This window comes from Lepidochelys kempii, chromosome 6, assembly GCF_965140265.1.
Source record: "Lepidochelys kempii isolate rLepKem1 chromosome 6, rLepKem1.hap2, whole genome shotgun sequence".
Classification (NCBI taxonomy): domain Eukaryota; kingdom Metazoa; phylum Chordata; order Testudines; family Cheloniidae; genus Lepidochelys; species Lepidochelys kempii.
The window spans coordinates 79,735,634-79,748,077 of record NC_133261.1 but is presented as its reverse complement, the minus strand read 5'-3'; the positions used below and the strand labels follow the sequence as shown (position 1 = coordinate 79,748,077).

The 12,444-nt window shown below is 38.0% G+C and overlaps 1 protein-coding gene across 4 annotated transcripts in view; it reads right to left on the bottom strand.

Annotated features, from left to right (window-relative positions):
• Positions 1–12,444, bottom strand: part of AQR (aquarius intron-binding spliceosomal factor) — a 111,030-nt gene that overhangs the window by 63,143 nt on the left and 35,443 nt on the right. For all 4 annotated transcript variants that reach the window (XM_073348894.1, XM_073348891.1, XM_073348892.1 and 1 more), the window contains 4 exons: positions 11,512–11,632; positions 5,818–5,959; positions 4,746–4,924; positions 225–392 (listed from right to left, as the gene is read on the bottom strand). In XM_073348894.1, the coding sequence (XP_073204995.1) occupies positions 225–392; positions 4,746–4,924; positions 5,818–5,959; positions 11,512–11,632 (610 nt within the window). The remainder of the gene's footprint in view (positions 1–224; positions 393–4,745; positions 4,925–5,817; positions 5,960–11,511; positions 11,633–12,444) is intronic.

Here is a 12,444-nt window from a genome sequence, read left to right as displayed (position 1 = left end):
TTTGAAACAGAATTAAGATAAATTCACTTTAAAGCTCATATTTACAAGTATGATTTATTGGCATGCTTCCATACCATTTCTAATATTTTCAGAAATAGGCCTATTTTGTTTTAAAAAACCAGACCAAATGGAGCTATGCCAATTCATACCAGCTAATAGAATGGTTCATTATTTTTCCAAAGGATTATATAGGTGTATATATAGTTTAAAAAGCATCATCATACCCTCTTCAATGACACGTCCTTTATCATCCAACATGCCCTGGATTTCACAACCCCTGACATACACCAGGCCAGTTTGCTCAACAAAAAGCCTCCTTCGATCAAACTTTGTGCCATAAGGTTGTGTTGGACGCACCGTAACTAAAAAACAAACATCGTGCTTGCGCAGACCTGATTGAACACAGGAAAAAGTTGAGTTATTTTGTTTATTCACCAACAACTGTCGTGTTTGTTCCTTAACAAGCAATTGAAAAGGTATACAACGGGCAAGCTTCTTTTTAACCTTTTGGCTAAGATGAAGTGTCATATCCTTTTGGTGGTCAATATAATTTGTACTGGGGGACTATGTCCTGCTTTTAGAGGATATAGAATCAACAGTCTTTTTTAATCTGTCTTTGATCCTACAATTAGGCTAGAATACTTCCAAATTTAGGGATAATTATGTAAGACACTTTAAATAAAATTCTATAGAAAGGTAAGGAAAATTTGGTGCTCTACAGAGGGGTTTCAGCAAGTTCCCTAGCTAAATCTCTTCCAACTGTACATTTCTATAATTTTCCGCCTTCAAAACTCTCCTTTGTCATGATGCCTATAAAAAAAACTCTTGTCAACTGCTGATATGCAAAGGCCACTGCCTATAATGCTGACTAGTATTGTCTCATTGTTTCCTTGTACTCCCCCACCTCTCTATAGCCATTTGGCATCTCGTCTTATACTTCTATCATAAGCTGTTTGGGGCAGACAGTCTTTATTCTGTGTTTGTTCAGCGCCTGGCATAGTGGGGTCTTGGTCCATGACTAAGGTTCCTCTGTGCTACAGTAATGCAAATAATTAATACTCTAAAACCAATCCAGACTGGACCAAACGGTCAGGTAATCAGAGAACTATTTTTTTAAAAAAATCTAATTAAAAAAATACAAGTAATGACTTCTGGAAAGATTCTGCTCAACAAACAAGATGGAAGTGGAAAAAAACAAGGAGCAAAGACAGGACAGGGGAGCTTTAGACAATACAGTTAGAATGAATTATTTTGCAAAGAAAGTGTAAAAAAAAAGACCGATCTATGGAGACATCAGGGAAGAGACAGACCAGGACTGCAGAATGTTTTTTAAATAAATAGTGTGGATTCAGGGTACTTGTCTGAGTTCCTAGCACAAACCTCTCAGACATCCAGCATACATCAGACATCCTGCTTTTCAGACAATACTCTAGTCCATCTTCTGCCTTGCTGCCATTGATAGTCAATAACAGGTCATTGATCAGAAATATCTGAAACTGTATAACCATTGTAGTTGGCTTACTGTACTGTACATAAGGTACCTATCCTTTCCATGTGACAACAATAAACTGAACATGGAAATATCTATTAATACTACTGAGAAGCTACTATGTTACAAAGCCGTATCTGAGCTGGGACTTAAACTCATATCACAATCCAAAAGTTGCATCTATTGCCATAAACTCAATCCATTTTACTGCATGTTCTGCATTTAACATTTGTGCTATGTGACAGCCTACATAGCCAACACACTATCCAACTCTAGCATATTTAACAGATCTCGCTCTAACTGAATTTAAGGACTATCAGTCAATGTCACTGCAGAATATGAATAATCGCTTCTATGCAGCTTGCCAACAAGGTCAACTCAAGTGTAATTCCCTAAGCACAAAGTGTTGCCTACTGATACTACACTAGGAAACATAGGCTACACAGTGCCAGCTGGCAATTCCTGACAGCATTCAAAAGCACAACCGGAAAAACACTGACTTTAATCAAGTCAAAGTCCATCACCATTCCCTTGTAATATAAAAGGGATCAGATTTTCTCCACAGCTTTAACAAAGAAGACTACCAGCATGCAGGCCACACCATCTCTCCACACTACTTGTCTGTTCTGTTCTTGTTAGCAAGCAGGGTATTACTTTTACAAGAGGAATGGAGTCAAGGTGTAACAGAAGGTATACAACTGAAATATTCAGCATGTTGGGCTTGCTATCAGCATGCTTATCCAGTTGAGTAGTTTTCACTCAAATAATCCCACAATTTTAATTTTGGAGGGCTCTCGGATAGGTCTACAGTACCCGCCGGATAGCAATCGATATATCGGAAGTCGATTTATCTCGTCTAGTCTAGACTCAATAAATTTACCCCGAGTGCTCTCACATCGACTCCGGAATTCCAGCGCCGCGAGAGGTGCAAGCAAAGTCGACGGCAGAGTGGTGGCAGTCGACTCACCAGCGTGAAGACGCTGCGGTAAGTCTATCTAGGTACGTCAACTTCAGCTATGCTATTCTCGTAGCTGAAGTTGCGTACCTTACATCGACCCCCCCCCCCCGCTAGTGTAGACTAGACCTTTATTTCTCAAAGTTTTAGAGGATTTTAAAGTGACCTATGGAGTTTTCCATCTTGATATCCCATTAAAGTAAATCATACAATATAAAAATATTATGGCAAGCTTTTTTAAAAAATAAATACTGAAGGCAGATCTTATGTAAAATCATTACCCCCACACGCTGCAGACACTTTCACTTTTCATGTTAATTATTCCAACAGTATAGACAGAGACCATTTTTATTTTGGAGACATATTTCCTTTTCAGAGTCAATGCAAATAAACGTCTCTAAATCAGTACATACAGAGATGTAAACAAAATTAAGATTTTCAACTACTACTTCTGCAAAAGTGACACCCAAGCCTTGTCTAGATATAGCATATGTCTTGAGGAGGAGTGCTTCTGCCAGCATAATAACTCCACCTCCCCAAACGACATTAGCTAAATGACAGAAGCATTTGTCTATCAAGCTTCTACAGTGTCTACAGAGGGTTTTTTTCCAGCATAGCTACGTTGGCTAGATGGTGTAGCTTTTTCACATCCCTGACCAACATAGTCTATGCCAAGAAAACTTAGTAGTATAGGCCTGCGCCAAGTTTCCTTGGTTTGTGTAGTTCTCAGCTGTCTAACGAACAGACGACAGAACAGGGCACTGCTGCCATCACGACAAACTTGATTTTCAGAGTTTTATGCAACTACCACTCAGCTAAAAAAAGGTGGAAAGTATGTTCTGACAATGGCTTAAATTGTGGTTGTTACTTTGGCGAGCACCACATGTACACATCAGAAAGGGGACAGCTTTTGAACAGGATGAAAAACACTATGTAGGTTCTCGTTCAGGTGAAAGATTACTGTAGAATCCTGTAGTGATAGGTGAAAAGCTAGCGGGGCCTTATCTTGCAGAGCTGAGGGAGAGAACTGATTATTTAAAGCGAAGTACATGAGCCAGAATAAAGAGAATGGAAGACCGTTAGGAACAGCTCCTTTCTGCCTTGCCTAGATGGAGAATGGCTGTCGTTTCACAGAAGACAGTTTGAGTCTGCTACTGATGGAACTAACAGAGCTAGTTCTTTTAGCTCAGGCAGTAGAAGATCAGGTTTTTAGGTCCAGAAGTCCCACGTTCAATTAAAACTGCTGACAACCCATCCTAGGGTTTCATTTTACAGAAGTTTTCCTGCTTTATTTTTATGGACTGCTATGGAACAATCACAATGCCAACTGCCAAATACTAGGTAAAAACCTCTTAGGGCTGTGGAAAGTTCAAACAACAGAATGCAATGCTGATGTTAGTATTCTACAAAGAATGTGCTATTTCCATTAATGGCGTGAATCACAATATAGAGGAATGGGTTCTGAGAGGAGATTATAGAAAATCATATTTGCTTAGAGATTTGTTTAAACACCCATTATGTGATTAGCCTCCAACCACCCCTTTCGTTGTATGTATTAAGAGTAAAGCATTCAGTGGCTATTCCCTAACTATCTTCTAGGTTGGAGTTGATGGCTTTAGAGAACTGTATGAGAATTTTAACAGCAGTTAAGCGGTAAGATTTGAATTCTTGGCATATTCTTTTCCAGCTCAGGGAATGTTCTCCTAGGCTATAAAGTCTCAGTCTCTCTCTCCTTTATTTGCACCCAAAAGTAAGTTACAGCATTTGAGATACAGCAGATTTATAGTCAATTAAAATGTGGCATATTCAGTTTCGTGTACATAAATTTCCACTGTAGATAAAAGGTTATAAAGCACTCTACAGACAAACACAACCTATCTATAACTAATATTCTAGAAATCAGCAGAAGTGGTATTTTAGATTTCTTTCAAAAAAGTACAAAGAAAAGTGAGGCGATCGGGGGGAGGAGGGGGAAGGAGATCATCCACCAGGGTGATTTTTGAACTCTTATTTTTTTCCTATATCAATTTATTTTTCAAAGCACCACAAAAATATTCAAAGTTTATATTTGGGTTTTTTTATATTTTAATTAGATTTTTACAAAATAAAGGTTTAAATCTGTTAAAACTGAACTCCGTATACCAACCTTAATAGTGTAGCTACTTTTGTGCCATAATATTGAGTAGGATCAGGGTACTTTAACACTACAATATTATGAGAGCTCTACACTTATCCCAAATTCTGATAGTACTGTATCTACAATAGGCATGGAATGTTCATTACTGAAATAAAAATGAGCACCTTGCCATTCATTTTTGATGTGATCTCTGACATTCAAATGAATTGTAACATCTGCTCGTACTCGCATTGGCCAGTTTTCACCAATGTTGGGCTTTGCCACCTCTACCACAGTGAAAGACACAATGGGTTGTGCCATTCGAGCCCATCCACCAAACACAATGCCTCCATATTCGGATTTCCTTAAAAAAAAAATAAAAAATAAAAAAAAAAATCAATAGTGTGTTAGAACCATCAACCATTGCTGCACTCAGATTTTCTTTAAACTGCTGAATAATTTAAAAACCACATCATCAGCTCAATATGTAAGGGACACGAGGAAGAATTTAAAAGGCACGAAATTTCAGCATATCTTGTATCAAAGAATCAACATATAATGTAAACTAACATTTTTATTTCATATTCTCATCTCCTGTGTGAAGGTAAAATTTGTGATGACATTTCAAAAACAGTCATTCAAAGAAAGAGAGAAGATGAGACCACCACAGAAAGATTTAATGGGTATGAAAGGGAGAGTACACCCTATGCACTACAGAAAATGGTGACATATAGGTGGGATTTTCAAAAGCACTCAGCACCAGTGTAACTCTGCTCCTAGTGAAGTGAGTGATAACATCTTGATTTCACTGGGAGCACAATTAGGCCAATACGGAATACTTGTGAAAATCCCACCAGTACTCCACATCCATACCACTGATACAAATGATCAACAATTAAGAACAATTGTTAATACAGTGAAGTTTGTGGTTAACACTTAACACAAATAAGGTCTCAATGTTACTAAAAAAATACTAGTCAGCACACAGTGGTCACAAGCATTCTTCGTGGGCAACAATACCCAGAATATATTTTAATAATATTATTAGAAGATTAATCTTGCATGAAGCAGTATTTTACAAGAGATTATGGAACACCACATTTATACCTTTATAACAACTGGAAACAGTTGGTTACTACTTACATGACTATATCCACTTTATATTATAGACATCACTAATTATTTATTCCCCAAAAAGCTTTAGCTACTTCCTACATTGTGGTGTTTGGTTTGTTTTAGTTAATACAGAAATATTACCAAGGTTTCATCCTACTGACACTATCCTCAATGTCCTGTCTGATCTCATATGTAGACTCTAAGCGGAAGAGATTAAAGTTCCGTAGAAGGTAGTCATGAAGAGTCAGAAACTGTAAATTCAGTTTAGGAAGAGCCAGGCAGCCTAAGGGGGAAAAAAAAAAAAAAAAAAAAAAACATTAAATCCATCTTCTGTCTATTAATGTAACAAATCCATTGGTTTTACGTATTCATAAACACTATATACAATTCTATCATTATGCTTTAGTCATGATATGACAAGATTTAAATACTTTCTTCTAAAGCCACATACTACACCAAAAAAAGGGGGGGAAGGAGGGGGTGGCACAAAGGCCATTCCCCCCCCTTTGTAAATCACCTTCAAGCGATCTAACTGTACTATTTTATTCTTGTTGACCATTTCTCTGTATGCAACTGTCGTACTTAAAAGACACGTGTCTTTGCATTACCATAGCAAATTATTTGCAGTCATTGGTTAAAAAAAAAAAAATCTTCACCAGAAGTGACCACAGTTAGGACAACCATACTGGACAATTCCCACAAAAGGTTTCTGATGTAGAAGAATTGGTCCAGTGACACATGCTGTGGACAAGTCAGATGGTTTCTTCGCCAGAAACCAAAAAAAAAAAAAGAAATGAGGCGGGTGGATTCTGTTTATTTTTACATTAGAACTTCAGCCTTTCTAGGCTGGAAGACTGATGACTAGAGAACTAGAGCCAAGAGAGTGAAGGCTGAGCAACTGAAAAAGGGAGGAAGTTTTTTTATTACTATTATTAAGTTGATCTCTTTATTTTCAGTGAAGAAATAACATTTAACAAAGAGCTGCTTTGTCCAAAGATTCTTCACCATGATTCCTTCACTTTATTAGGGCTCACAATAACCATTACCAACACCTACCAGAAACCCTCTCATAAAACAAGACAAAGCCAAACTTGACATTAACAATACACTTGAAGGAAAAAAAGGAAAAAATCCACCTGCTTTCTGTGCTTCTATAGACATTATGAAGCAGCAGAAAAAAAATTATCTGAAGGTCAACTTTAATTTTCCTGTCAGTAATATAGTAAAAGTATTTGAGGATAGGGTTCTCTCTATTTTGGATATATCATGGCAATAGTGATATGGGGCAGAGTAAAGGTGCTTTGGCGACTAAGATTTGTGCTAGTGTTCAATGTTTTCCCCCTCCTGAAGTAACTGATACATTTTTGTTGATAGAGCTATGCAGAGGGAATAGAAGGGGCAGGAGGAGAGAATTTATCTATGAGAGAAGTACCTATTCTACTTAATGGGCCCCCTTCATTGTCCATACTGTACTCACCCATTAAGTACTATCCCTCTCACTTGTCAACTAAAAACCACAAACCTCCCACCCAGCACACAATTCCCTACCATATCTTCCCAGCATTGTAACCACCCATACTTAGCTCCGTCTGGCTCCAGAGATTATATTTTATGCAGAAAATGCTTTTAAACAGCTAAATAATGACAGCAACAACCTCCCCAAATATCATTGGCACCAGGTTTGGAGATTGAATAAATTTTGGAGTTTCTATCTGAGCCAAGCTCATGGAGTTACCATGGGACCAAAAAACCAACAACAAACCACAATACGAAAATGTTCTAGAAATGAGTTCACTGCATACTTCAAGCCATCTTCTCCCTCAAATACCCTGCCCAATTAGCCCCAAATCATTTCCACGTTGGCATAAAATCATTCCTATGAAATTTCAAGTGGATGGATTAGTTTTAATTAAGTCAAGCTAATGGAGGGAGACCTAAGTGTGTTAAAAATTGGGCACAGAAAGCCCAAAATAAATAGCAATGTTGTTGTAGCCATGTCAGTCCCAGGATAATAGGCTACTTAACCTTAAACGGTCCTTCAGAATATGTGCTTACTACTTATGCTATTCTATCTGTTTGACCTTGTATTTAGCTGTGACACTCCGAGTACTTTTCTCAGAACTCAAGAAGAGTTCTGTGTAGTTTGAAAGCTTGTCTCTCTCACCAACAAAAAAGTTTGGGCCAATAAAAGTTACTACCTTACTCACCTTGTCTCTCCAAAATAAATAGCTGCATTTTTAGCCTACACTATGGAAATACTAGTGTTGCTCCGCAACTCAAGTTCTTACACATTGCTCATTTAGAAGGCCTTCTGTTTTTGGTTTTTAATTTTAGCTTCCCAGGAATTTAAAAGGTTTTATTTAAAAATGGGAGAAAATTGGTAAACAAAACAAACCGCTTGGGGGGGGGGGGGGGGAGAGGAGGTATGCACCAAAGGGCAGGTGAGGAAGCCTTCCTCTCCATATAATGGCCAGGTGGTCTCAACTGCCAGGACCCAGTTCCCTGCTCTTCTAACTCCCCTCCTGTGCACAGGAAGCAAACAGAATCATACCGAAGGGCCAGGATGAGGAGAGGAGTGGAAGGCTGCAGCCCACGAGTACCACCACCTCCACCTGAAAGAGCCCCATCTGCTTCCCCCACAAAAAATTCCCAGGTCCCAAAAAAGCCAAACTTCCCGGGGGGGGGGGGGGGGGAATTTAACTGGTAAAACCCTCTGTCTTTTTTAAAACCCAGACATTTTCCGGGGGGGGAAGAGGATAAAAAAATATTGGTAAATATTCATAACAAAGGGCTTTATACATTTAATACTTTCACTTGACTACTGTCCCAGTTTTACACCTTTGTTTATGAACTGTGAAAGCGTGAAAACTCTTATAACATGCAATATTATCCTTGAAATCTTTCTGGCACACAGTACATGTTGGCTTCCACAAGCACAGAGACACACTGCCAATAAAGAAAGGTGATAGAACACAATTATTTCTATTCCGTGAAGCTATATGAAGATAAAATGTCTGGAGGAATGGGCCAAAGAGTCTGTGCCCAGTACAGCATACCTCTCTCCAGAGCCTGGAGTGAAATCCAAGACTTCTGAGTCTCACCAGTCCTCTGCTGTTTGCAAACATCTGTGAAACCAACTGATAAAAGTATCCAAACACCCTCTAGTGTCAGTCCACATAGCAAATGACAATCTTCTACTGAGAACAGTTACTCCCTTAATTCAAGTGGCAGAGGTCTGTGCAGTGGATCTGGAAGTTCCAGCCCTGCTGATGGCCTATGTGGGTGTCAATACGGCAGCACACAATGGGGTTACTGACAGACAGTATCCTATAATACCCTGAAACACCCTATGGAATTAAGATTAGCTTCATTTAATTAAGTTTAACCCTAATTCAGTAAGGTTTATACCTATCGTGGCATTGCATGTACCTTCTCTAATAGAAAGTGGGGGGAATGCTAATATACTTCCTCTGTTATCAACCCTTTGGAGCACCCCCAGAGAGATATTCATATACTAGTTCAAATTGGATTCTCCAGGGACCAACCAAGAAAAAGGGTTTTTGGATAAACATGCTGGCGTAAAACTGGCCCATGGCCTTCTTCCTGATCCACCAAATAGGCAGGAACCCTGGTCCATGGACCCTCTCAAGCACTCAGAAGTTAAGAAATGCCAGAATTAAGAGTGAACAGGCAACCCTAGTTCTGGCATTTCCTACTTTTGAGAGCTCGCCTTTGCAACCTTAATAATGTTCTTTTAACGAAGTTTTGTGTGCGCAATTAGAGACAAATTATATAAAGGGCTGACAGCAATTCAGCATAGCATCTTTATAACACAGTATACAATATTCATATTTTGCAAAGTGAAAGCATAAAACAAGCAACACAGAAATGAGTAATTACACAGGACTACAGAAAGTTTTTCCAGCCATCGGTTAAAATTAGTGTTTCAGTTTACCAGTGTGAAAATAAGTCTGTCCATTTTTGTTGCATATATTGTTAAGAATCCCATATACCAAAAGGTATAAGAGCATTTGAAATGGAAGTTTCACTAAAAAGGGCATCATTGAAATAAGGATTTCTACAGACTCTCCACTATGAGAAGCAGCACTGATGGACTTAACTAATCTACATTCTGCTGGCAATGAAAACTGTTACTGTAGCTATTCTATTCCATGTCACCCCTTGGCTTCAAGAATACAGATAATTTTTCAGGCTTAATTTTCACAAGGCGTTCTCCATTTCTGTGTGCAACAACTCATGTACACACTGCTCCTCTGCCCATAGTAACAGGTTTTGCACATGACAATTCTATCTGTTGTGATGGAATCTACCACAGCTAACAGTGCACAAAAATGCATATGCAGGTGTGCACAAACACAAATATGTATTAAATAACTGAAGTGATTCTCTGAAACATGTCAGACTGTTTCAAAGAATGGCCTTCCACTGGAGTCTGTATAAGACTGTGTTGTTGGAGAAAGCTGTACAACTGCATGGCCTTGTACCCAGTTAAGAATGTCGTCTGTTCTGGACTGTAGCCAGCTTGTTTGCCTGATTAAGAAGAAAACTTGATTTTCAAGCAGTTTAAATATTACCTTCCTGGAGAGAATAGAGTGTTCAAGTTAACACGGCAGTTTCCAGATATCACTGCTATAAGGAAAAGGGAATCTCTTACTCTGCAGAATCTCAATCATGTTACAAGACAAAATACTGCCATAATACTAGTGCTGTTATCAGTGTAAGTTATTATTCTGCTCTGCGTGCGCTGATCTTCAAAGAATATCCATGTGGCTATTCAAAGTGGAATTTTTTGATTGCTTTTTAAAAAAGAATTCAGATGTAAAAAACCAATTTCAGTTCAGAGAATGATCATGTCCCTAATTTAAACATCTTCCCTAGACTGTTGTGTTTTCCACCTCAACCAAGGAAGAGATATAGCTCTACATTTCCTAGCAGTGGCAGAGCTCTAGGCTTTATGGCATTACTTAGCTGACAACAGGAACAGATCTGTGCCAATGAGGGAAGAGGTTAAACCGACATTAGAAATTCCACGTATTCCCTAAACATTCTTAGGGCACCTGACTGCCACACAGACTATGGATTCCATCCTGAAGTGCCCATTGGTACAATTCTGCGACAAACGTAGACTGGTGCTTTTATCCTTAAAACTATATAAATTGGTTCACTGACAAGCCATTACTGGCAAACATAAATATTTAAAATATTTTAAAAACTAATCCCCAATATTGAACATAAGCAGTTCTATAGTGCAGATGTTAGTTTTCAGGATATGTATTAAGAGTTTGGGATTTCAATTTAAACTGAAAGTGACAAAACCTCACCACATGAAACTGACTTTTCAAGAATCAATTTGGAAAAAGAGCAAATTCTTTTAAAAGAACTCAACAGAATTCACTTGCTGCTCACTGTCAAACTATGGCATGACTCACTTCTCTCTCAAGCTCTCTACAGTTCACTTCTTGGGAGCAGGTAGTAGCAAGGTAGAAAGCAGCTTTTTTCTGTGCTTATATACAGATAGAGCAAATGAGATTGTTTTATGATTTACTCCAAGTTTTATTCTTCTTTTTTAATCTATGTTTATCTAATTGGTAACAAAGACATAAATTTCAGATCAAATTTATGCAGTCCAATTCAAATAAGCCTATAAACACAGATTTTTTTTTTCTTGGAAGTTAAAAGGCACTAAAGTAGCCAAAAGTAAATATTGTCCAGATTTAGAAGCTGTGGAATAGTTCTTAATGAACCAGAATTAACGACAAGTCGTTTGAACTATGAAGTTTTAAGAGCAATCCAAATATATCTCAACAAATATACCTTCTCCAGAATAGTACTCAGTTGGGACAATATTTTCATCCCAAATAATCTTCTCAGTGGGATACAGAGGCATCTGGTTAAGCTGCTGAATTTGAGATATTCGACGTGCATGACGAGACACCTAGGAAAGCGAAAGTGAACATTTATACCAAAGCCTAACCAAGTCAACATTTTTCTATGCAAGTGACAAATAACATACAGGATGGTCATCCAGGAAGTGAACATTAAAAAGATCACGTCTTCAGCTAACACAACAAGCTGAAGTGATAAAAGTACCTTAAGACTTCAGAAATTAAAAAGTTACCTCCAAACTGTCTATGTTTTATTTTTCTTCAATTAATCAATCTTGTTTGTACATTGAAGGAAATCATAAGATGTATTGCTAACAACGTTGGGCTATTTCTTCAAAAAACAATGAAAGAGGTCCCACTTTACTAAGATGACAAACAAGCTCAGGTGTAATTTTAAGAGGCCAGGTTTATGCCTCTTTGAAAACTAGGCCTGTTTAATAATTCATTAATGGTCTCATCCAAAGTCACCTGTAATAAAAACTCCCATTAACTTCAAAGGGTTTTTGGATCAGGCTCTTGGAGAGTACAGGTGGTATCCAACGATGCATTATCAAACGCAAATGAAGTTATACGACTATCACAGAAGAGTTAGCATGTAGCTCAATGGGATCGGAGCATCAATAGTTCAAGCGTGGATCTTAATACTGCACATCCCACTATAATCTGGATGTCCTACTTTTAACATTACTCTGAAAACACAGGAGAAGAAAGGTTCTCTTTCCCTATTAAAAATGGCATAATCTGTTTTCAGTAGTTTTAAACAGCACCAAAAACGTATGAAATGGCTGAAAATATGTAGTCAAATTTCCCTCACAAGGTTAAAATCTAAACTGAAGATGAAACAAATTTTCCACTATATTTT